Here is a 26,694-nt window from a genome sequence, read left to right on the forward strand (position 1 = left end):
TGACCCCTCCGCAAGATGTTTTTACCCCAAGGGGATCCAAGGCAAAAGCAGCAAGTGGAAGGGGAGGTTCAACTGGAAGTGCAACTTGCATGGGAATGAATTCATCCTGCGAATGAATGCGCTCTGAACAGCCCCCTCCCCAGAGCACTGCAAGGCAGAAGGGGGCTTGGGGGCTGAAATGAATAGCTTACCTCAAAGCCACTCCTCATATACTGAGGAGGAAAAGTAAATTTGTACTCACATTCACTAAGCAAGTATATTCCTCCTGGTCCAAACAAGCAACACCCCCCCCCCCCCGCCCCACTGAAGGACCTGCCTCAGTCCAAGGTTGCAATCATTGAGAAAGCCACGCAATGTCTCCTTTGTTTTTTAAAGACATTCAGTGTGTCTCAATGAAGTTACAGGAGTGTTTCTGCTATCTGATCTTTTATTTTATATATTTATTTTTACAGTCCATCTTTACTGCCAGGAGCACAAGGTGGTAGACAGGTCCCCCCCCCCCTTGTCATTTTATCCTCACAACAAGCTTGTGAGGTAGGTTAGGCTGAGAGAGTGTGTGACTGGCCTAAGGTCACCTAGTAAGCGGCATGACTGAGGGGGGATTTGAACCCTGGTCTCTCGGGCCCTAGGCCAACACTCCAACCACTGCAGCAGACAGGCTCCCTTTCACCCTGGTTACCATTTACAAGACTAGTGACTAAGCCATGGGTAGGCAAACTAAGGCCCGGGGGTCAGATCCGGCCCAATCACCTTCTAAATCCGGCCCACTGATGGTCCGGGAATCAGCGTGTTTTTACATGAGTAGAATGTGTCCTTTTATTTAAAATGCATCTCTGGGTTATTTGTGGGGCCTGCCTGGTGTTTTTACATGAGTAGAATGCGTGCTTTTATTTAAAATGCACCTCTGGGTTGTTTGTGGGGCACAGGAATTCATTCCCCCCCCCAAAAAAAATATAGTCCGGCCCCCCACAAGGTCTGAGGAACAGTGGACTGGAAACGTTTGCTGACCTCTGTACTAAGCTGTTATCATTTACAAGACTAGTGCCACATTTGTAATGTTTTACATTGCTCAGATAATGGAGCACTTTGCAGTTTATATCAGCCACCTTGAGCTTCTTTTCACCACGCCAGGGCATAAATAGGCAAAAAGCAAAGCCTACTTGGGTCCTTCAGGCCCTGAGTCACTCTGCACTGAACTCTGCCACCCTATTCCAAGTGGAAGTCTTTTAGGGAGGAGGGACAGGGTCTGCGTGCAAAGCACAGGTCACAGTGAGACCCTTGAACACGGTTGGCATATTCCTAAGCCAAATGTCTCCGGTATCTGACTCCATACAGAAAGATGTGGGTACATCGTTTCGATGGGGTTCATCGAACGGCTCGCTAGTTCCTGTAAACACAGCTCACACTGACTCAGAAGTGTTATTCATTTCTTCTTAAAGAAGCTTTGCTGCAAATGGCAGCATCTAGCTCAGAAGGTCTTCAAAAAAATGGTAGGAAGATGCCAGACCGGCTTATATTTAGAAGCTCCCTTCGACAGCCTGCCCCCAAATGCTACACCCACTATTCTTAATCGTGTGGCCCTAAAATGAGCAGCAGCAGCATTTCCTGTATAGGAGAAAACAGAGTGAGGAGTAGGTGGTGAGTCAGACAGAAGCATTCCCCAAATGCCAGTGCTGCTAGGCCTGCCAAGACAGATTCTGTGGCACAGAGAAGGGGATCTTTTTCCTATACTGTGAGATTTTTGATCTGCTTAGACAGGCACCTAACAGGATCTAAACTACCAGCCTTGCCAGATAATACACTTCGGTAACAGCCACCTGCCTGCTTGCATGTGACCAAAATATCCTCCAGGTAGGGAGGTTCTCATAAAATTAGAAGAGTTGGCCCATTTTTTAAATCTTTCAGGCCATCTATGCTACAAATAGCAAAATAATATATGTATATGTGGGCAGACAAGCTCATTAAAAAAAGGGTGACCTAGTAACTTTGGGGGACTTGCTTGCAAAACTGTGTGTATGTGTGTCTGTATCAGCACAAACATTTTGGCTTGCCCAACAGAACTACCTCCCTTCTACTCTTACGTTCTGTTATGGGGGTTCTCCTAACCCCAACCCCCAGATCTGACCGAGGGCATGCAAGGGGAGGAGATGGGAGGAGGCCCTGTGAGGCTAGCAGGAGCCCTTGCACTGACCCCAGCTAGCAGCTGAATTTGACCCCTACTTTAGATAGTTGTGCTTTTTAAAACCACAATTCTTACTCATTCCATGCAACTCAGAGGGCTATAATATCAATTTTAAAAACCTTCCAACTTCCCCTTAAAGTATCCAACTCTTTGGCACAAAGGCTATTTGGAGACATATCTGAGATTTTCTAAACTTCTGATAGTGGAGATTATTTTTCTGAATTAAAATTGATTTACCGGTATTTTAACAGTTTAAAAATAAGAAACCATCTGGTCAAAAGAGTCACATCCACTAGGTATGCTCCCTGACTGGAAGCAAGAAAGCCCACAGAAGTGACTCATGGAAATAGGAAATATATTCTCTGCAAGGTGGGCAGGCAAAGAAAGCACAGGTAACTCAACTGGATCATTGCAATGGACAGATAATTGCTCTCTTCAGAAAGGGAGCCCAGTTGGGTGGAGGCATGTCCAGAACAATGAGTTATGCAGATATACAGCAGGCAGGTGAAGCTTTAGGAGCCTTGAGTATTAAATCAAATGCTACTGTATTGGGCCGAATATAAGCTGCACCTGAATATAAGCCGCACCTTTAAAATGGGGGAAGAATAAACAGAAAAAATATTCAAATATAAGCTTCTCCATTCCTCGCTGCTCCTGGCTGCATACCCTTCCCGCCTTGGGGGAGAGGACTGGGGACTATGCGTGCGTGGGGCAAGGCACCGCTTTGCCATGCTCCTGCCGCTGTTTGCCCCACGCTTCTGGCTGCATACTGTAAGGTTGCAAATATAAGCCACACTTTAACTTTTCATGATCAGAATTTGGGGGGAAAGTGAGGCTTATATTCAGGCCAATACGGTATTTCTGATGGCACACCAGCAAATCTCATCCAGTTACTGGTTCTTCAAGGTTCTGCAGTTAAGTGAAACAACATGCAGCCTCCTGGTTCAATCTTGGAACAGGGAAGGTGTGGGTTCAGAAGACAGAAGGCGTTCAGAAGATAGAGTGCCTCCTGTTAGCTTTGGCTGGTGGCCCAGCTGCAACCCTATCGGGACAGGGATGTCCTAACTTTGTCTTCTGTGCTCTGCTAACTTCTAAGTTAGATTACTGCAACACATTATACAGAGGGTGGCGCTGAAAACGGTTTGGAAACTTCAGCTAGTGCAGAATTCAGCAGCCAGGTTGCTCACTGGGGCAAGACGGTTTGAGCATATTACACTGATCCTGGCGCAACTGCACTGGCTGCCAACTGGCTTCTGGACCAAATTCAAAGTGCTGGTTTTGACCTATAAAGCCTTTAATAGTTAAGGACCACAAGACCTCAAGCACCGCCTCTCCCCATATGAACCAGCCCAGATGCTGTGATCATCCTCTGAGGCCCTTCGTCATGTCCCCCCGCTTCTGGAATGCTCTCCCCAGGGAAGCTCACCTGGTGCCTTCATGGCATGTCTTTAGGCGCCAGATGAAAACATTTCTCTTCAGCCAGGCATTCAGCTGATTAACATTCTATGGCTTTTTAAATATGTTTGTAGGAGAGGCTTTGTTTTTCATTTTTTTATTATGTATTGTGTGTTCTCATTTTGTATTTTAATGTTGCGAACCACCCTGTGATCTTCAGGTGGAGGGCAATATCCATATTTAATAAATAATAAAACAATATTAAATCCAGGTAAATAGGTCATTTTGGACAGACCCATGCTAATCCCAGCTTAGAGGAAAAATCCATCAGAGAAAGGATGCTGTCATATCTGCAAAGGGGCTTGCCGCCCAGATGAACTATTAATGCAGAGAATTCTTTGTGCGGCTGCCAGTCTCAGAACATTGTCTGACGAGCCTTATTTTTTTCAAAACATGCAAGAATGGTTTCCCTCTCCCCCACCCGCCCCAAAGTAAGATAATATCTTGCTTTCTGGTTTAAACACTCAGAACTCAATCTAGCTTCTTCGTATTAGCTGCAAAGGTTCAAGTCTGATCCAATTATCTCCTCTCTCTCTCTATCTCTCTCACACACAAAAATATTACCAAGAGAAAGATAATGCATCTCCACTTAAAAACACACAAGACATTTTGCAGGTTTTAAAGCTTCAGGGTTTCTCGCAAAAGTGGATCCACGAGGAAAACTGACCAAAGAGAAAGGGGGCATTGCTACCCTAATTATTGCTGGGTCACAGGAAGGAGTACAGTGAGAGAGAGGGTGTAAGAGCTGGGGAAACACAGCGGTGTGGTGTGTGGGTTCGCAGAAGGAGACAGGAACGCAGTGGGTGGATCAGAACAGTAGGAGCTATGGGGTTGAAGAGCCAATGGGGGGAAAACAGAAGGGATGTAGGAAGCAGAGCCATTGAGGCTTGAGGAGTGAAATGTAGCAAAACATGCTCTCATCACATTTAAGAAATGGTGTCAAGCTTCAATTGTATACGTATTTTTCACTCTATAAGACGCACCAGACCACAAGACGCACCTAGTTTTTGGAGGAGGAAAACAAGGGGGAAAATATTCTGAATCTCAGAAGCCAGAACAACAAGAGGGATCGCTGCGCAGCGAAAACAGCAATCCCTCTTGCTGTTCTGGCTTCTGGGATAGCTGCGCAGCCTGCATTCGCTCCATAAGACGCACACACATTTCCCCTTACTTTTTAGGAGGGAAAAAGTGAGTCTTATAGAGCAAAAAATACGGTAGCTGGAAGTAAAACTAGTGGGATTTTGCTTCCAAGTAAATCTGAAGAGGTTTGGGCTGCACAACACCATAATCCTTAAACCCTGCTCACTGGCAGAGAACATTTTTTCATGAAGAAGGTGCCAGGTTCAATCCCTGACATTTCCAGTTAAAAATACCAGATAAACACAGGGGTGGGAAACCTCACACCCAGTGGGCCAAATATGACTCTCCAAGCCCATCGACCTGACCCTTGGGACTCTCCCCAGACCACACACCCTCCTCCAGAGCCTCTCTGTGGCTGGAAGGCTTCCTTTAACTGCAATAATGCCTCTTACCTGCTGGGAAGGAGGGTGTGTGGATGAAATGTAGCCTATTGTAAAAAAGGTAAGTATCACCTCCACTGTTCTGTCCACTTTTCCTTCATGCCTCACCCACCATTGGAATGTGGTCCTGAGAAATCCCTGAGGGAATGAGGCACTTAGGCTGAAAGAGGTTCCCCACTCCTGAGGTAATAGGACCTTTCTCTATCCGAGACTCTGGAGAGCCCATGCCTTGCCACCCAAAACTGGTTTTGTGAGTTACCACTGTTTCTGCATTACATTTCCTTCTGGCCTCACTGTTTACAATTCCTCACATCCCCCAGAAAATACAACCTCAGGATAACACTTCATTCAACAGACTTCATAGAGGTGCCACATGACTATTGATTTTCCTGGAGAGTCAACTGTAGTAGATAATAGTGAGTTATGTGGACCAACAATCTGGCCCAATATAAAGCAGCCTCCTCCTTTGGTGCTAAATGGTTCTTGGGCTGATATAAATTGCAACATGGAGTTAGGATGCCTTAAGGACCACCTGGGCTCTCCTTTCACAGCTTGTTCAGAGGTCATCCAGAGATGTGATGTTAGCTTTTCCCCAGTTACAAAGGCACAACTAGAGCTGACTCCATGCTGTGGGAACATGCTTCCAGCAGAGATTTAACACCCAGACACCCTTGCTTTTGACTTTCAGGCATCTCTTATAAAAGGCAAGTAAGCCAAAAGTCAATTCAAGCCACTTACTCCTAGGAATGAAATTTGCTTATTTTTAACGCAAGATTCCAGATGTTAGAACTGCAACCCAAAGGCCTCAGCAAATGAAGCTGGCCAAGCGCAGCAGTTCAAGTTCTGGGCATCTGTGAGCAAACTTAGGAGCCTGATGTCATCAGTGCAGCGACGAGCAAAAGCAGAAAACTCTCCATTTATGGCATGCAATGAATCGTTTTTATTTTCCACCACTAAGTGCACACGCACACTGTAACCACTCTTTCCTCACCACAGACACAGCCAACCTTCTAAAGTGTGATGGGGGAAAGCTGGTTTTGACTTCTTTCTTAACTCAGAAACAAAAATAAGTCTGCTGTTTTGCACAGACATTGTGCAGCACTAATTGATTTAAGGAAGATTCTTTCAGGCCCTGTGTCTCATCTTTCCACGTTTTAAGCTAGATAGGATTGCAGACATTCAATTTAAAGACAACTGACAGTTGTGTTATTGCACAGCACAGCATCACAAATCTCAGCTAGAATGACACCATCCTTAAGTTTTGCCGCCCCCGGATTATTAATTACAACAGGAAAAAGAATGAATTTTAGACTCTCTTTTTAATGTAATGTCCATGTTTACTGCTGTCTTGGGTCAAGGGCTATTGTTATTATCCTAACAAAGTGAAGTCAGCGAGTTTCATGCAATATGAGAGCTTTGACAGTTTCACTACAGAATCAATTTCAAGGGACGATAAGCTTTCGAAGTACCTGGAACATGACCTTCCTGCTTGCTGAAAGCCACAGCCAAATGGACAAACCTATTCCATCTTTAACAGTTCTGCTCCCTCAGCAAGATACTAAAATATATCCACCAAGCCACTGTGGCTTCAATAGTTTCAGAGTCAGCAGTTCCACCTTCCTGGCCCTGGAGTTTGTTGTGCCCCAGTAGATCATCCTCTCAGTTTCCATTTCAAGGGTTCTCTGCATTCCACAACTCCATTTAAGAGGAGGCAACACTGCTACCTGCACCGCATTTGACAACTTGGAAATCTCAGTTGTTTTTATAGGCTTCTGGTCCTCAATCCTACAAAGACAGAGTTCGAAGTATGCAGGTCGCCAACATATGGTAACATCTTTGCATCATCAAAACTGATCTTCACTTTGAAATTCCTTATTCCCCCCTATTATGAACAGAAGTAACCAGGGCTGGCACCTAAGGCAAACCACATAATAGTGTCCCCTCGCTAGGGAATAAATATCTACATTGGGAACAAGGATGGGAAGAGCCCAGGAATGCCTCCTATTCTCCAATAAGCTGCTGCAGAAGTGACATGGGGGGGGGGGAATGCCAAGGAGGAGGCAGAGACCCCAAGGAGCACATCACAGCTGCCAATGCCACTGCGGGAGAAGCAACAGGCGGGGTGTTCCTTGGAGGCTGGATCCGCTGCCCCATGGACCCTGCCACTTGAGGTGGCTGCCTCACCTTGCCTCATGGGTGGGAGGGCCCTGCAAGTAACACTAAACAGGTTACATTATTGGCACAGGTTGGACATTTTAGCTTCTTTTGCCATAGAATCTGGATTACTTTGGCACAGAATTTTTATTCCAGTGCTCCCATTCCTGCCCATAACCATACTAGTCAATAGCTCTGAGGTACCCACTCCCCATCTCTTAGCTTCCCGGAGACCAAGGAAACTAGCACCCTGCTGCAAGTTCATTTGTCGCATCTATACTTTCAAGCAGAGAACGCTTGCTTATATCCCTATAGAATCAGGTCCTCTGTTGCCACTATGCAACAAAGCCATACTCGTTGCATCAGGCTGTAAAGAGAAATATTTCACTTTTCCATTTTCAGCAGCCACTGCAAAACTGGGTAGCTATCTTACCCAGGGACCTAACAGCAAGGCCATCTTTCAGTAGCGAGTACGTTTCTGTATCTCTTGTAAGATTTTCTTTCCTCCTTATCAGTAAGACACTGGGCTGAAGGGGGAACCTCAGCGCACTTCCTGCCACAACAGATTTTAACATGCTGCATCTCCACCTTATCTTATTTTACTCCACCCATCACATAGAAGGAGAATTGAGACTGATGATCAGGCACTAGAGGAATATGTTAACACAAGATCGGAAGGATGGAAGGTGATCAAGCAAAACATCATGGACAGAGCTTTTTTGTTTTTTAGCTTAAGTTCCAGCAGAGGAGAGTTAGAGGAGACAAGGGACAAGCAAGTAAAGCCAATAATAGGAGGCAAGGTGGTTTGGGAGTTATATTTGTTAATATAACTCAACCCTGTTAGGCATCTTTTGGCCACACCTACACTTTGCAACGGGTTAGGGTGGCGCTGTGGATTAAACCACAGAGCCTAGGACTTGCTGATCAGAAGGTCGGCGGTTCGAATCCCCGCGAAGGGGTGAGCTCCTGTTGCTCGGTCCCTGCTCCTGCCAACCTAGCAGTTCGAAAGCACGTCAAAGTGCAAGTAGATAAATAGGTACCGCTCAAGTGGGAAGGTAAACGGCGTTTCTGTGCGCTGCTCTGGTTCTCCAGAAGTGGCTTAGTCATGCTGGCCACATGACCCGGAAGCTGTATGCCAGCTCCCTCGGCCAATAAAGTGAGATGAGCACTGCAACCCCAGAGTCGGTCCCGACTGGACCTAATGGTCAGGGGTCCCTTTACCTTTACCTTACACTTTGCAACAGCACATTTAATTCTACCTTCCCACATTTAGGGCAATTTATCAGGGCTTTCCACATTGCGTTTTCTGCTGATGGAATGGGGCAGCTAGAAGTCTGGAATAAACACAGGAAAACCTGGGGTTGAATTAACCACTTCTCTTCATTTTTATAGGGCCCCCCCATTTTTTCCCCATACCTTCACATCTCTAGAGATGCCCACAAATACCATTAAGTTTGGACTGGGTGTTACAGAGCCGCAGGAGCTTGGAACTGAACAGTTGTTGTTTTCAGTGACCGTTAAGCATTCAGTGTGATGTGCAATCCCAGCTTCAGTTACAAAAGATCCAATTAAAATAGAATTAAGGCAAGCCAGCATGCACATCGGCCAATGTTAGTGCCTAGCTGGAGACCTAGTTTAACAGTGTGACCCTTAGGACCAGCAAGGGTTGCAGCCCCTGAAGCAATACGGATCTTTCAGCTTGTGCACAGAGGTTTCAGGCTACAGTTAACCCAGGGCAAGTTCACAAGTTCCATTTGACAGCAAGAGCAGAGCTAAGGTATCACATTCCAAAACTGTCTCCCGATGTTAGCTGATTTCCTGAAGAGACAACATTCTATTCCATAATGCTGACACCAGCTATGCACATCCACATTATCTCATAAGAGCAGCAATTACCACATGGAAAATGATAACCTGTGAACTCACTTTAGATTAGGGTGCTAAAAGCCACATTACAGAACTGAGAGCTGAAAGATATGATCATCGATTTCCAAATACTCAGGTTCTTTGAACATCCCCTGAAACTACAACAGCACTCAAATCAGGGGACACAGTAAAAAAAGAGAGGGGCGGTCTTTTTCCACCCAGTCGCCTGTTTTCATCCCTGTTGGCAGTCTGTTCTGTTCCCCTGTTTTTTGCTTTTTGGACCACAGATATGGGACTAGAAACGTTCCACTATCACACCCAACTAAATACTAGCTAGAGTGAGTGAAAGGTACAGAGAGGTGTGTTCCTCTTGTAAAAAGCCATGGGCTTAGGGGGGGTGTCACTTGCCCCCCATCAAGTAAAACAATAAAAATACTTAACTGACCAATCACGTCATTTCTGCCCCCCCCAACAAAACTCCTTCCCCCCCCAACAAAAAAACCTGGCTACGCCCATGTAAGAGACCAACGTAAGATAGAAGAATATTGCGACACACAGAGATTCCAGAAAAAAAATAGAGAGAGAAAAACTAAATTCCTGCTGTTTTACTCCTTTTCTTGGCTAGATATTCTTGTCCCTTACAGGGTTGCTCATTCAACTCCTCCTTAGTATTGCTGCTAAGGGAGGGCAGAGAAAAGACAAGAAAGAAGCAAGACAGGCATGACAGAAGACAATGCCAAGATTTGTGCATGAGCTAGTTAATAGGAGGATGGGAAAAGGTACCCGTCTCCAGGAAGGGCATCTACACTATGGTTGCCAGATGTTCCCGTTTCCTGGGGACAGTCCCCGGATCTACAAATCTGTCCCCAGACAAAATCCGTCCCCGGATTTCATTTAATGTCCCCAGATTTATATTTTAAGTTTTGTAGATTTATTAGTAGGGAATGAATATTGCGTGATTGGTTCAACAGCACAAGACACATCATATGGGGACTTATGGCGAATGCCACGGCAGCGAGCAGCTCCTGAAGCCAGCCAGAGCCAATTGCGCTACCAGGCTGGCTCTGGGCTGCCGAGACTGCTGCTGCCACCGCCACCGCCGAGGGGGAACTGGGGATGCCCGGCGCGTCAACTGGGGGAACCGCTGACACACACACCCCGCGACCCAAATCGAGCTGGGAGCAAGAGCGCCTGGCCACCTGGCTGACTGCCCAGTGGCACTCCAGGGCCAGGAAAACCCCAAAGCCAGCACAGGGAGGGGGAGGAGAGGAGAAGAAGGAAGAGGAAGAGGAGGGAGAAAAAAGAGGGGAGCCCCGACCTTGCCGTGCCGCTGAGGAGGAGAGGTAGGAGAGCACTGGGAGGGCAAGGACACGTGGCCGAGCCCAGGCCCGGCCCGAGCCTACTCCACGGCAGCTAGTGCTCCAAGAGAGCAGGCTGGGGCCCAGAGGAAAGCTGCGCGACAGAGGAGACCACAGAAGAGAAGATACTACTTCTTTTTTTAAAAAAATAGTAACTTTTTGAAAATAACCTTTTTTTCTTTTTTTTTTAAAAAGTGTCCCCAGATTCTTAGAAAAAATCTGGTAACCTTAATCTACACAGATAGAGAAGCACTGCAGAGAGATGGAAAGCAGGAAAATCAAATAGGATTCCCTCACGGGGGAGGGGGGAGGGTTCTGGAAGGAAGTTGTAAGGGGAGCTAAATAGGGAAGCAGATGATAAAATGATGGATCAAAATAGTTAAAGATGCAGAAAGGAGAACTTTAGAAAGCAGGAAACCTATCAAGAGAGCAGGAGCAGTTACAAATTGCAGGAGGGTGCTAAATGCAGCAGCAGTTTTGCAAGAGGGTGTGAACATGTGCTTCTCCCCAAGCCACAGCATCTAGCCAGAGGCTGCTGCCTTCTTCCTTCCACTCCCAGATGCAGTTTCATTTCTTCCCTCGTGCAGAGCAGTGAAACATGGAAAGTTACAGGTTGATGGCTGCAAACACCCTTCTAAGACAAAGCAGCTGGAAGGTGAGCAGAGGGAGATAATACTACTACTACTGCATAATAATACGTAGCATTTCTACTGCTCAGAATCTTTGCATGCCTGCTGCTATCCTTCCAATAGCCCTGTGACATATGCCAGTATTATCCCCATTTTGCAGATGAAGCCTGAGGCTAACTGCCTCCTTGTTTTCTTTGCCATGGAGAAGGGGAAGGAAAAACCTGGGATGCCAGCAGAAGCAGTGAGATTCACCCACAGATATTTTGCTTTCCATAGGCCTGGTCAAGACACCCACAAGCAAACTAAGGATGGAGCAGGGAATGGAGTTAGGCATCAAAAATGCAGGAGTGCAACAGTGTATACTACTCAGCATCACTTAATGCAGGTCAAAAGACGCCTGATTGATTCTTGCAAGAAAGTAGGTTCTGAGGGCAGTCTGGGGCCACACCGTGCAGCCCTCAGCAGGTCTGGACAGTATGTATGATGAAGGAAGGTGGTGTTATAAATGCACCAGATAAAAAGCAGCCTCCAAGTGACCAGGAAGGGAAGATTTACAAAATCAAATCTTTACAAGCTTCAGAGGCAGCTGGTACAGGCATGTGTGTCAAGGCAGACAAACAGAGAAAACATTTTAGTGGGCCAGTAACTTTCACGTGCTCCCTTCTTGGACCTGGGATCACCGCCCCGCAACCGTATTTTTACCACTATTTGCCTACTCACCCACCCCTTTCAAAATAAGCCTTGCAGGAGCAGGAAACCGACACCCACGGAAGCAGCCACGCATGTGAAACCGGGAATGCGTAAATATTCCGTCTGAGCGCATCCAAGGCGAGGAGATTTGGGCACGGCTGAGGTCCTGCGATCCCAAAGCTCGCGCCTTGTTTTGCTGCTCCTTTTCTTCCCTGGGGAACTTCCTCAGCGCTACGGGACGCAAGGGGGAATCCCGGAGCCCCCCCCCCCCATGTAAAACGGCATAGCACGGCTCTTACCCAGGCGGGCAGCTCGCTCTGCCCCAGGCTTCGGCCCAGCCCCGTGGCGCTCAGCGCAGCCTCCTCGCCCCCCAGGAACAGCCCGGCCGCTCGCAGCGACCGCTCCTTGCTCATCCGCCGGCCCCGCCAGCCCATGTAGAGGGCCACGCCGGCCACCACGAAGCCCAGGCTCAGCCCCGCCCGGCCCGCCAGGTACACCGGCAGCAGCCACAGCAGCCGCCGCCCGATCGCGCCCAGCGCCGCCAGGGCTTCCGCAGAGCCGATGCCGCCGGGCAAGCGAGAGCCGCCGGAGCCCGAGGAGACCCCCGCGCCCGGATCCGGCGCCCCCGCCGCCGCCGCCTCCTGCTCCGGGGCCCGCTCCATGGCGCTCCCGCCACAGGAACCCGCCAGTCTCGCACTGCGGCGAAGCCAGCAACTCGCCAGCTCCCGCGGCTGCTGCAGTCCGGGAACGAGGCTCGCTCGCTCCGCCCGCCGATTGGAAGGCGAGCTTGCGAGGGCGGAGCCGAGCTCGAGGCTGGGCGGGACGCCGCGCCCCGTGATTGGGCAGAGGGGGAGGAGGAGGAGCCGGGCGGCGGAGCGAAGCCGCGCCCCTCCATTCCGATTGGGCGGCTGCCGTTCCGAGAGAGAAAGAAAGTAACGAAAGGCTGGCCCCGCCCCCTTTTCTCTCTCGGGCTGCAGCGCCTTCGGGCTGGCCGCTGTCCACACGCCCCGCGGACAAAAGAATGGACCCTTCTTTCTTCGAAGGGCTCCGCTGGGTCTTGGGCGGGGAGAGAGGGAGGTAGCCCTTCTGTGGTTCCTTAGCCTGGGGGCGCAAGTCGAGCTGCTGCTGCTGCTGCTTTTAATTACAAGAGGCTCCAAAACAAAGTTTCCAAGCACATTCATTACCAGCACGCAAGGCTTCCTCGCCCTATTCCAGCCCATTCAGAGAATCGTAGAATTGTAGAGTTAGAAGGGACCCTAAGGGTCATCTAGTCCAACCCCCTGCAATGCTGGAATCTTAACTAGATCATACATGACAGATGCTTAAAAACCTCCAAGGAAGGAGAATTCACCACCTCTTGCAGGAGTCTGTTCCACTGTCGAACAGCTATTACCGTCAGAAAGTTAGTTAATTTCTGTACCGCCCTTCACCCAAGCAGAACAGGGCAGTTTACAATAAAAAAGCACAAAAATACATAACATAGTAACAAACAAAAATAATATCCTCCCCATACAGAGAATCTTCACAAACTACAAATCAAAGCAATGCACACCTGTGTTACAGCAGCAGCAAAGGTGAGGCACCGCGTGTGAATGGTGTTTGGATGTTGTTGTTTAGTCATTTAGTCGTGTCCGCCTCTTTGTGACCCCCTGGACCAGAGCACGCCAGGCACTACCTCCCGCAGTTTGGTCAAACTCATGCTGGTAGCTTCGAGAACACTATCCAACCATCTCGTCCTCTGTCGTCCCCTTCTCCTTGTGCCCTCCATCTTTCCCAACATCAGGGTCATTTCCAGGGAGTCTTCTCTTCTCATGAGGTGACCAAAGCATTGGAGCCTCAGCTTCAGGATCTGTCCTTCCAGTGAGCACGCAGGGCTATCTTTCTTCAGAATGGAGAGGTTTGATCTTCTTGCAGTCCATGGGACACTCAAGAGTCTCCTCCAGCACCAGAATTCAAAAGCATCCATTCTTTGGCGATCAGCCTTCTTTATGGTCCAGCTCTCCCTTCCATACATCACCACTGGGAAAACCATAGCTTTAACTGTACGGACCTTTGTCGGCAAGGTGATGTCTCTGCTTTTGAAGATGCTGTCTAGGTTTGTCATTGCTTTTCTCCCAAGAAGTTTGGATGTTACTGGACTCCAACTTCCATCAGCGCCAGCCAGCAAGACAAGCGGGAGGAATGATGAGACTCATAGTCCAGCAACATCTGGAGGGCTCTGCCCTTGTGCAGTGCAATAGTGACTATTGTGTGCAGAGTTAATTTCCCCCACTGTGATTCAAGAAACCACATTCATCTTTTTACACTTCTTTTTTCCAGTGTAGCAAGACTTCTAGATGGCGTTGAATCTTGCTTGCTTGCTCTTTATAGCCACTAACCAGAGCTATCCTTCTGTTTCTGGAATTAAAGTATATGAAAATAAAAGTGTAGTTTGGAATGTTATTCGAATTAGCTACTCAACAGTTTGAGAGAAAGGAAATGACTGAATAGGCCATTGGTATTGTACTTTTCTCAGCACCAAGTGCTTATATTAATACAAATGGTTTAATTTCACACTCATTTTTTAAAAATGAAGTCTAAATATATAGGAACTATCCATACAGCATGCTACAGTTTTGAGGGCCTTGTCAATATTTGCCTCATTTTAACCACTAGCTGTCAGTCCAAACTTTGCTATCCCCTCTTGATTCATGAAGGCGATCCTGTATCTGTAGGTATTTTAGAAATGTGCCCCAAGCACATCTGTTGCCTTTGCATAATTCTGATGTAAATCTCATTTAGTCTTGAACCAAAACATGAAGTGTGACATGAGGAGCCTCTAGAATACCCTCTCTGTAAAGTTAGAGAACTTCTCCCTTTAAACAACACTTGTTTAGACTTATGAGAATTCAGTGAAACCAATATTTCTAGTTGGAGTCTGAGGCTTCATTTAAAGTCCAATTCTGTAAACTGTTCAGGGACCTTTATTACTGGGTAGTATATTTCCAATGATTTTCATTTAAAAAATAAATGAAATACATACATTCCTCTTTAAACCTCAGTAACCAATTTTTTTAAGCGCTCAAAACTATCCTTGGCAAGGTATATATTCCAATTAGTTTTTATTTCATTGACTCTACCCCTTTCATTGTGGCTTCTCAGCTTTCTACTACACCCCTTCTTCGAGAGAACATATGTGGTTATGTTAAATAACCACAACTTTTGTAGTAAAATTCTAATGTCAAGTTGACGGGTATCCTTAATGCTGGTGAATTCTCTAGATGGGTTCCACAGACCAGTTGCAAGTTCAAGGGCTGAATGTCCAATTACAAAAAACATAGTAACAATTTATATTTTATCAGGCAAACTGTACTGGCTTTATCTTATTTGCATGTTGCAGCTCTGCGTACATTTCCTCCTCTTTCCCACTACCCCCACACTAACAACTGTGTCATTTCCCACTTCCCTGCTACTTACTGAAGCACAAACAAACAACACACTTTTCCTACATCTGAATTCCCAAGACTGGTGCATTTGCCTGCCTGTAACACTGTATTAGTTATTTCCCGCTTGGACTACTGCAATGCGCTCTACATGGGGCTACCTTTGAAGGTGACTCGGAAACTACAACGAATCCAGAATGTGGCAGCTAGACTGGTGACTGGGGGCGGCCGCCGAGACCACATAACACCAGTCTTGAAAGACCTACATTGGCTCCCAGTACGTTTCCGAGCACAATTCAAAGTGCTGGTGCTGACCTTTAAAGCCCGAAACGGCCTCGGCCCAGTATACCTGAAGGAGCGTCTCCACCCCCATTGTTCAGCCCAGACACTGAGGTCCAGCTCTGAGGGTCTTCTGGCGGTTCCCTCATTGCAAGAAGCAAAGCTACAGGGAACCAGGCAGAGGGCCTTCTCGGTAGTGGCGCCCGCCCTGTGGACGCCGCCCCATCAGATGTCAAAGCGATAAACAACTACCTGACATTCAGAAGACATCTTAAGGCAGCCCTGTTCAGGGAAGTTTTTAATGTGTGATATTTTAGTGTATTTTTGGTTTCTGTGGAAGCCACCCAGAGTGGCTGGGGAAACCCAGCCAGATGGGCGGGGTACAAATAATAAATTATTATTATTATTATTATGAATACAAACACTGTCCATGAGGATTTGTGTGACTTCTTCGTGCTCTGTCAAAGAAGGTTTAATTTAAGCAGGACACTGAGGCTCAGAACACATTGATAATAGAGCAAAAATTCATATAAAAAGTTGTTTTCCTTACTACCAGGTACGAATGCGCAGGTCACAAACGCTGGAGAAGAGGGGGCAAGACCTTCTGAAACAGGCTTGAAGATCTGCATCTTTATTTTCAGAAATAATCTCTCTTGCCCTTCTTTAAACAAATGTGGTCCAACAGCATCCTCTTTCCACGTCTATTGCGCTCATCATCTAGGAAGCTGCCTGACACCATGCTTGCTAAACAGCTGTATGAATTCCTCTAATGCAGTGGTTCTCAAGCTTTTTTCTCTGGGCAACAATTTCAGAATAAAAACTTGCTTGCGCCACACCAATTTTTTTATTGATAAGAAATACATTGGAAAACAAAAAGAAACAACTCCTAGCAGTGCTTGATTTATAACATAGAACACAACTACTTTATAATATGATAATGGGGACATACAGAAAGTTTAAAACAATGCAGCTACAGTACATAAGAACATGAATTATTCCTAAAATACAATATTGATTGTCCTTGAATCTCCCTGCCACACTTGACACCTCTCCCGCCACACCAGTGTGATGCATCACATCCCTTCAGAACCACTTTTCTAGTGAGTCCTCCCCTCCCCCCTGCAAAAAAAAAAAAAAGCCATATAAACGGGCAGAATTAAGTCCTACAAATTTCATAGGCGCTACACTGACCTGCTGCTTGGGAGGTTGTCTTACCATTCTGCCAAGGAATGCTACAGTAATACATTTGATATTTGGGTGTCACATTACTGGGTGAGGATTTGAACCTAGGTCTAAACTGACTCCTTGACAACGAAAATATGTTTGGTATATTATTGCAGTTGTTTATCTGGCATGGTCCTGCCAGGAAGCAAGTCAATTTTACACGTGCAAAGGTAGCAAACAGAGCAGTTAAGAGATTAACAGACCAGTCCATCAAAGCACACACATTCCTGCAGGGATTTATTTTGTGGAATTCCAACTGAAAAGTGTGTGTGTGTGTGTGTGTGTCTGTAGCATTTGGATCTTCCATCTTAGGCAATAATGTACCTTGCTTTTGCTCTCCTGATTACTATTGTGGCATAACACCACGGTCTCTGCTTACCATCTGCTAAGGCAGCTTCCGCATTGGATTCTTTGGGCTCCTTCCTTACCTACACTAGACTTGAAGCAGGCACAGGCAAACTCAGCCCTCCAGACTACAACTCCCATCATCCCTGACCACTGGTCCTGTTAGCTAGGGATGATGGGAGTTGTAGTCCCAAAAACATCTGGAGGGCCGAGTTTGCCTATGCCTGACTTGAAGTAAGGAGTGGGGGGAATGAAAGCACCACCGTGTTTTCTCTCCATGGCTAACCTGTTTGGGTTTACGAGGTGGTGCAGATCCCAGGGAAGTCCACATTTTTACTTCCGTGACCTGGAAATTCTGCCACAGAATACACAGACGTTACAGAGCTAAAGAGGGCTTTGGTTTGCTCAGCCATTAAGGCTCTGCATTGTCATTGCTGTCTGAAGCAAAAGGAAAGCACAGGAAAGGGACAGGATTCCTCCCAAGGTCACCATGCGCATCAGTAACCCTATTCTTATGCACAGTGAGGTGTGCACCCCTAAGGCACTGAATCCTAATTTCTGCACAGGATCAGGCTCCATTCCCTTTCCACATTTATAGACTATTCATGTGGTGCTTGGCAGGAACAAATAAATAAATAAATAAATACTTCCTGCATTAGCTGATTACATTTCTCATAAGCTTATCTTGCTAAAAGCATTTTTTGTGCAACAGAGTAGCTGTTACTTGCTGAGCAGATATCACAGGACGAGCAAAGAAGCTTTTTAATACACAGCCGGCAGCTGAGGCCATCTTGGCTTACTCATTTTACTGTTTAACCTAAATTACAGACCGTTCCAGAACACTGTTACAACACAAGAAAAAGCACCATTAATGATGCCACTTACTGAGGTCTTCATCAAATATTACTGGCAATGAAATTCAGAGTTCTGTATTAAATTGCCATACGATTAGTGTCATGGACTGGCTGGACACAGAGGAATCGTGAGAAGCACCAGCTGAGGAAGCCCCAAGGGAAGAAGGATCAAAACCCGGGGAGCGGTGGTGGTGGGACAACAGTGAGTGGTCAGAGGAAAAAGAGAGAACAGATGGGGAGGAGGTGGTATTGGAAGCTGAAGAGGTAACAGGATTTAGTGAGCAGGGAGAGTCTGTGGCAGAGAGAAGTCTGGAAGCAGAAGCTGAAGCAGGAAAGTAGGAGGACGGAGGCCAAGAGGCAGAGATGACTCAGGGTGGTGAAGAAGCCAGGGTGTCTTCCCCTCCTGCTGTTACAGCCTCCTCTCCCCCAGGACCTGGAGAGGCATGAAGTGAGAGGAGCAAAGGCAGGCATAGCAGTGCAGTCTCCAATTGGTTGGGAAGGACCCTGGGGAGCAGGAGTCAGGAGCAGGTCAGCAATAAAAACACCAGTGTCAGTGATGTTAATTCTTTGTTCAAAGAAACCAAAACAACTTAGGCCTAATGCTCTCAACAACTCTTCCCAGTAGGTTGCAAGGACTGAAGGTCCCCATCTTCCCAAAGCTGTCTAGGTTCCTTCTTCTCCAGAGTATTTCCAAGCAACCAAAAAATAAAAGCTAGAAGACAATTTTCTACCTGCAATCCCTTAGGAGATGTTTGCTCATGCTGCCACTTTCAATTACAACCGGGTAGAAATGATGGGAGGAACAAGAACATCTTGTTATAGGGAAAGGGAAGAGTACAGACACCCACACACCCCTCCCCAAAAGCTGGCTATGGAAGGGTCAGGAGAAACTCCAGAAAAACATGATGTGGAGGAGAATTTCCTGTCTCCCACTCAATGAAGAATTCGAACTCAGGTTGCAGCGTCTACCAAAATCTTTAATGCTCAGATCAGTGTGATGCATGGGCAAAATGCCGTTCAAAGGCACAGCAGGTGCTACACATAGCCAAGTAACCAAAGACATTGATCCAGGAATGACACATACCCCAACTTAGGAGCTAACGCCTCTTAAGCCCCCTCCCCAATAAAATATTTGAAGGGACTAGCACTGGCGGAAGAACAGGGGTGAAGGGGGGAGCGCACCGCCCCCAGTGGCATGATCCCGGTGGGGTGCCATAGTGGCTGGTCCCCCCTGCGCTGGATGCCACGCCCCCGCATGCGGCGCACCATGCCCCCAGGACACATGCCACGCCCCCGAGATGTGCCAGTCACACCCCCGTCTGCTCTCCACCCCCCCCCCCGATCTTGAAGCTCTGCCACTGGAGACTGCCCCCCCCAAAGAAGTTGATAGGTATTGCCATTCAAATGGTGTGTGTGTGCCAGGTCATGTGATTGATTATGTAGGGAGTAGCTTCCCCCCCCCCAATATTTTATTCAAGTTGGCACCACAGCAACCTTGTTATTAGGGAGTGGGGTGGGCACTAATTTCTTACCCATGCGCAATGATGCCATGTTGAAAACAAACACATTTGTATCCACTGTATTAATGGGCTAAGGGACTTTTTAATGTGTCTTTATGACCAACAGGTGGTGGAAGGAGCGAGCCAGATTCTAGTGAGTGAGACTGTCCCTGGCTATAGTACTGGTTTTAGCCCTCTCACTGGTCAGAACTGAAGGAGCTAGTGGGCCGAAGGATTAGGAGAGGGAGGCTGGGGGAATAGGTTTAAAATGGAAACTAAAACCAGCTTAGGTTATATTTCTTTTTAAAACTATAGTTAATATTTATTTTTTAAGTAAACAAAGGAATCGTACGGCAGGGAAGAATTATTATTTACAACTTTAAAAAGAGATACAACAAATCTTAATTTAGTGGCTCCCTAAAAAGTGTTAGGAGAGGCAATAAATTTTAAGTTAAAGGAAGCTGAAAGAAAATAGAAGGCCATCAAAGAATTAATCCTAATAAAACAGGGAGAGTAAATTGTGGAGAGATGATGGAGTTTGAGAAAGCCCCCAAAAGAAAGCTTAGCCAAGCAAAATTTAAACTGAAAATTCATAAAAATACCAAGATGAAGATTTTAAAGAGAATCAAGAAAAACGAAAACACCTGATGACTAGAAAGGCCAAGGGAAAACTAAGACGAAGGAATGTGAGGGGTGAAATCAAGTTTATATATCTTTCGACCAACAAATCTTTGGATGTGAAAAGGAGCACAGGAAAGGACAAGTAGGTGGATATGAAGTCTGCTTCAAGCAGAGTGAAGAATAAATACAGAAAATAGAAGGCTTTTCGTTTAAAAGGCAACTGGAAAAGCCATTTAATAAAAAGAACAGGCAGGGGTTTCTGTTGCCGAAGTTGTTAGCATGATCATCATCATTAATTTAATTTCTATACCGCCCTATACATGAAGGTCTAAGGGTGGTTCACATAAAATATCAAATACGCAAAATCAAAACAAAAATAACCCAATAAAGGGTCACCAGAGCATTTACAACCGTGGTTAGGCTATCCCTGTCCAGATAGGGGAGTAGCTGGGCCACCAGCCGAAGCTGATGGAAGGTATATAGAGAACTATAGAGAACCTCCTTCACTAATGGGCAGAACTTCATTTTATTTATAATGTGGCTTCCAAGGAGTAGAATAACAAACCCTCTTGAGCAGCTGGCTAAAAAGTGGTGGAATTTGGCATAGGAAGCTAGGAAGAGGCATCATCATCATCATCATTATTTCCCACCCTTTTCCCTGATGGGAATAAAGGCAACAGGAGCCACTTCAGATTGGTGAAGCTAGAAAAGAATGAAGGCACAGAAAGAGAAATAACTATTGATCCAGAAAAGGTTTGGAAGCCACTAGGATCAAGAACTGGTTCTGGGGGAAGCATAAAAGGGGGAAATAACTGAGAAAGCCACAAGGAGGAGCAGCAAAAAGCAACCAACCAAGGCTGAGAGTATTATACCTAACTGTAGTTACTGGGCAACTGCAGAAGAGAGTCACCAAACTATTGTTGAGTTTTTGTTCCTTCAGAGGTGTATAAATCCAGAAGGTTCCAAACATGCCAGCATTTTGGATCCTCGCTAGTAATTCTGTTCCTAAGGTAATACATTTAGAATACCCATTTTAAAACCGGATGCATCAAACTGCTTCCTTTGTCTGTAACAGTTGCCTTGCTAATTTCAGTGTGAATAAGCAAATAAGGCATTTTGAGGGTGGATCCACTGTTGGCAATGGTAGAGGTGGCATTGGAGTGAGTAGAGGTTTTCACCATTTTGTTGGCCATTTTTAAGCAAAAAAAGTCCAGCAAACGTTTAAGCACATCCATATTCGTAATCAGGAAAGATGAGCCTTGACCATTTTTTCCTGTACATAAAGGGCAGAAAACTTTTGAATTATCAGAGGGGCAATAGGCACTAATAACTAAAAAGTGATCTCTAAATGCTGTATTGTAATTATAGCAGCAATACAGGTGTGTGTTTTCTGGCTGAAGGTCAACTAGGTGAGTATCTTGTGCTTGGCTGAGGAGAAAATCTCTGTTGTGTTCTGCCTGCAACTCTTTGTATAAAGATTCTTTCAGGTTGCAGTGAGGGAGACCATTCAAGCACCCTGAGCCTGTTGGAGAAAAGGCAGGCTCTAAATGGAATAATACATCCAATATGCAAACTAAATATTACAAAGAGTTTGTATTGAGCAATGTTGGTTATTCAATCATTTTTTCAGAAGAGCCACGAACTCGAAAGCCTAATGCAATCGCTCTCCGAGCTTCTACTTGGAGGGACTTCTCTTGTCGGGACACCACTGCAGGGGAGGCCCTTTCCTGTGCCATCACCACACAATAAGGTACATCTTTTGGTGGGACAGCCAGCCTTGTTTTGTTCCAGCTCTTTTTTTTTACAGACCTCACAGAGCTACCTGTGCCTGAAGCAGATCTGCTCCATTGACAAGTAAGAGGCAGTGTCAGAGCTCTTGATACATCAAGTGAACATCTGCACTGTAGCACTGAGAGACACCTGCATCTTGAGTGCACTGCTTTAGGTAACCTGCTGTTTTTGCTCCTCTGTGTCTGGAGGGGAGGGCTGCTGAAGACCCTAGTCTCTTCCAGGTGCATCTCAGTGACACAAGAAATAGAATTCTGCAAGCCTTCAGGAACCTTAATGGCAAGTGAACTTCACACTCCACAATTCAGTGATCTTTTTCAGTACAATCCTTTTGTGCTGGCCTCTCAATTTCCCCCCGCTTGATCTCTTCACAGTTCTGTCCAAGAGCCCACCACACTCAGGGGAAGCCAGCTCTTCCTGCAGAAGTCAGGTTAGTAAGAACAGCTGTGTTCCATTTCTCTGGAATTGGCGGGAATGGGCCGGGGACAGACTAATCAGTCCAGATTGCTTTTCACAGACCAGCAGAAGGAACTGCCAGGCCCATGAATTCACACTTCAGAGGGACAAATGAAAAGGTGAGCATAAAGGCAGAGTTTTAAGACTGGAACCAGTCTCTCTCTTCTGCCCTGCAAATTAATGGCAGTCAAAATGGCACTCTGTGACTTAAACACATCTAGGTGAATATCCCTTGCTCGGTTGTGTTCTCTCTGCAACTTTATAACTCTTAAGGGTTTTCTTTTTCCTGAGAGAACATTCTGTATTCAGAGTGTTCTCTCAGGTTTTGCTTTTCACCTTGTTGCATTAAAAAAAAAAAGCAAAAGGCGCTGGTGGTTGGCACTCCTGGTTTCTAGGACGGGGTTCAAGTCCCTGCGGTGTCCTTGCTTACTTCCAGTGCAACCCCTTTCTCTATCTATCTCTCCCCCCCCCCCCAAGAACTAAATCAAGTAAGGTGCTCCTTTGATGCATCACTGGTGTGTGTCCAAGATAAGATGGATTACATGGATGCTTCCCATCCTAGCACTCCCAGCCATGGGGGGGGGGGGGGAATACTTAGTCTTTTTATATATAAAAAAGACTGTCTCTTAATTTTGCATTGTTTGTTTAGGAAGTAACCTAAATATACAAACAAATGGATCCTATTTAGATTATGCAGAATGTGGAAAAAGCTAGGATGAAAGAGAAATGGCATCACGTTCACTCATTAGCAGAAGAACAACAGCAACTATCAGATGCTCAGGTGTCCTATTTTACAGAAGACAGTTGTCGATTTTCAGAGTTATCAGAGGCTTAGGATGAGGACAGGTGGCAGTTTTCTGTACGAAGGTGTCCTATTTGAATGGCCGTGCATTCCAGGTCTGGTTGAAAGATACAGAAGGAAGAGCAGGGGCACTGAAGTTGCCCATCAACAGATAGCACCTTGGCAGCAGACTAAGCACAAACACACAGGCCACAGTCTTCCCCACTACAGTGAGATGCATAGTATTCCTATGTAGAATTATAGAGTGATATAACACATCAGTCATACTCAAGGTAATATCATATACCCAACTAAGCTGTACTTGGAATCACTGAAATCAATGGGTCTAGTGACTATGACTTGGTAGGATATAACCTACTAATATTTTTAAATGTGCATCTACACGCAGCACATGCAAATTGGTGTCCATTCATTTGACCAAGTGTCAATGGCTACTCTAAGCAAAGACATGTCCAATTTCTGCAACTGGGAGTATCTAGGGATGCAATACTGCATGTTCAGTCAGGCTCTTTTGTTTCCTCCTGATCCTGAGGATGTTCCGTCTAACTTGGGGATTTTACTCAATCCCCTTGTGGGTTTTTGAGATTTCCTACAACACCTAGCCTATCTTCTCAGCCATAAGGATCTGACAAAGGGTGGGGCCTTTCAGATATTCTTGGATGGCAACTCCCTACATGCCTGATCATTGGCCATGCTGGCTGAGTTGATGGGAGTTGTAGTCCAAAGCAGCCAGAAAAGGCATCTGTCCACCACCACTGAGGAATCTGAAGCCAACTTACTTGGGAGTAAGCCCCAATGAATTCAATAGGACCTACTTCTCTGGATACAGGATTGTGCTGCATTTTGCTTATTCAAAGAAGCTTTTTTAAAGAAAAAGAGGAGGAGGAGGAGGAGGAGGAAGCGGGAGCAGCAACAGCTGGAATTGTCAGGCTGCACAATACTAGAAGCCTGAATTTGCACAGAATAATTAGGGGTCAATATAAGTCATCAGCTGAACAGTAAAAACAAATGTGGCTCCATTTTACATGGCACAAAGTGTTTTTATGTACCAGGTCTGTGCTCTTTCCTTTAGAAGAAGCCTGTAGCAGATCTGATTACAGAATATGCAACAAGCAAATATGGAATTGAGCCAGGTTTATGTTATAAAATACTCTGTCATAGGTGAAAGCTCAGCTCCGGGCGCTCAATCCAACTCTTGGTAAATAAATATCACCCAGGGGCTATCGTGCCATCTAGTGGCAGAAGACTATTACAAGACTGCCAGCTTGTTTTAATGCGAAGGAGCGGCACAGACATCTGTGGCCCCAGGGCTGCTTTGAGTATTCATTAAGATTTCTAAACCATTATATTTCTTGCCCCAGGGAGGATGGAGATATATCACAACATCCCCAGCATTCTTAAAAAAGGTAAAGGTACCCCTGCCCTTACGGGCCAGTCATGTCCGACTCTAGGGTTGTGGGCCCATCTCACTAAAGAGGCCGGGGGCCAGCGCTGTCCGGAGACACTTCCGGGTCACGTGGCCAGCGTGACGAAGCTGCTCTGGCGAGCCAGCACCAGCGCAGCGCACGGAAATGCCGTTACCTTCCCGCTAGAAAGCGGTACCTATTTATCTACTTGTACTTAGGGGTGCTTTCGAACTGCTAGGTGGGCAGGAGCTGGGACCGAAAGACGGGAGCTCACCCCGCCGCGGGGATTCGAACCGCCGACCATGCGATCAGCAAGTCCTAGGCACTGAGGTTTTACTCACAGCGCCACCCACGTCCCAGCATTCTTAGTTATTCCAATTAAATGCTGTTAAAAATCAATCCCACCAGAGAGGCAGTTCCTTGTAGCTTAGCCTTCCCCTACCTGGTGCCTTGGCTGGGGCAGATGGAGCTGTAGTTGCAGCCCATTTTCTGTGGCAGCCCCTGGACTGCGGGACTCCCTTCGCACAGAGGTGCATCTTGCACCTTCACCAGGAACCTTCTGCTAAATGCTGAAGACACACCTCTTCCACCTGGCCTTTGATACCTGACATTTGCATTTTCAGGACTCACCCTATCCCTGTGACTGTAATATGTTTTAGCATTTTTTAATATTGATTTTTAAATTGTTGTGACCAGCCATGGGATCTGCTGGTGAAGGACAGGTAAAACAACAAACAATCATAGCATCACTGCAATTCGTGCTCCTCTCATCTAGCACACAGTGAGACTGAAGCATAGGATTGCACTCTAGGAAACAAAACAGTTTGCTCCCAAAATTCTCAGAGATACAATTTGTCTTTTTAAAGTGAGGGTGTATTTTGGCCAATTATACTATTGCTGCTCTGACATATTCCTTGTTTTAGTTTGATTTAAGTTTTGATCTCATGTTTTTTAAAATACTGATTTTATATTTGATCTTCGTTGTTGGTAACATTATGTTGAGCATTTCATGAAAAGGTGGTAAATCTATTTACTGCAAGTTAGATTCCTTGGTAGAAGAAAAACTGGTACTTGCGTTCCCCAAGCATGCACTTCAGCAGTTATCAGAATATTCAGCTGTGTTTAATATTTCAGATTCACCTACTTTTAAAAAAATCTTAGAATATTCTGTGCAATTCCAATCTTAGATACAGTTTATTACTATTAAAATAGTGTGCAACTGCTGTAACAAGTAAAAAGAAACTTTTAAAAATTTAAATTCTGCTCGAAGAACACTCACATGATGTGTTCAAAGTAAATTACAGAAACCATATATAAGTTTGTGTGTTTATCTGTATACAGTTGGGCAACCTTAATTTTCTTATTCTGATTCCAAATATTTTTTTAAAAGCTGAGCAATTGTTGGTTGGTTGGTTTCTAAAGCAATGTGTTAGAAACATCTGAAATATGGGTGGCTACAGCACAAGGCCAATGAATGGGTGAATTGCGACCATGCCTTCTTCCCTCCCTACCCAGAATTGCATTCCTGACATGGCTTGCCTGTGGCCTTCAGATCTTGCTGGGCTCTCAACTCCCACCAGCTCCGGCCAGCAACACCCAAAGGGCCATGTTCACCATTCCTGTCAAGGGGGCTGGAGATTTAGGGACTCTCAGGAAACGGTCAGTTATTCTGCATGAAACTGAGCTCATATAGAACTGTAAAGATGATTCAGTCTGGATAAGCTGCAATTTGATACAATAGGAATTTTTGGGAGGGTATTCCCAGAATCACAGCACATACTTTCATTGATTATTTCAGCTGCCATGGCTCCTTACAAATGATCCTGAGGAACTCTTTGTTACAGATATGCAGCCTAACCTCCCTCAACGAAACACTGGATTCCATGTTAGAGAGGAAATGCCACAAACCACAGAAGCAGGATTGGTGCAGACGCTCCTCACAGAGCTGAAGGCCACCTAGACTGTCTTCATAACACGGACTGACCAACCAACCATTAGCTGCTCACAGATCATGCTGCAGATGATCCAGATCACATGTCACAAGCAAGGAGAGCGGTTGATGCACCCCAGAAAACAGGCCTGTGCAGTGGACAGCTAAAAAGAGTGCTGGTCACAGTGCCCTGTGCAAGATACCAGAAGCAGAG

At 46.0% G+C, this 26,694-nt stretch overlaps 1 protein-coding gene across 1 annotated transcript in view; it reads right to left on the reverse strand.

The window, feature by feature from the left end:
• ESYT1 (extended synaptotagmin 1) overlaps positions 1-12,575 on the reverse strand; it is a 58,016-nt gene extending 45,441 nt beyond the window's left edge. The window contains exon 1 of the mRNA XM_080994444.1: positions 12,154-12,575. Coding sequence (XP_080850570.1) covers positions 12,154-12,516 — 363 coding nt within the window. The 5' untranslated portion in view covers positions 12,517-12,575. The remainder of the gene's footprint in view (positions 1-12,153) is intronic.
• Positions 12,576-26,694: the final 14,119 nt, after the last annotated feature.

Source organism: Podarcis pityusensis, assembly GCF_964106645.2.
Source record: "Podarcis pityusensis genome assembly, chromosome: 2".
NCBI lineage: Eukaryota > Metazoa > Chordata > Lepidosauria > Squamata > Lacertidae > Podarcis > Podarcis pityusensis.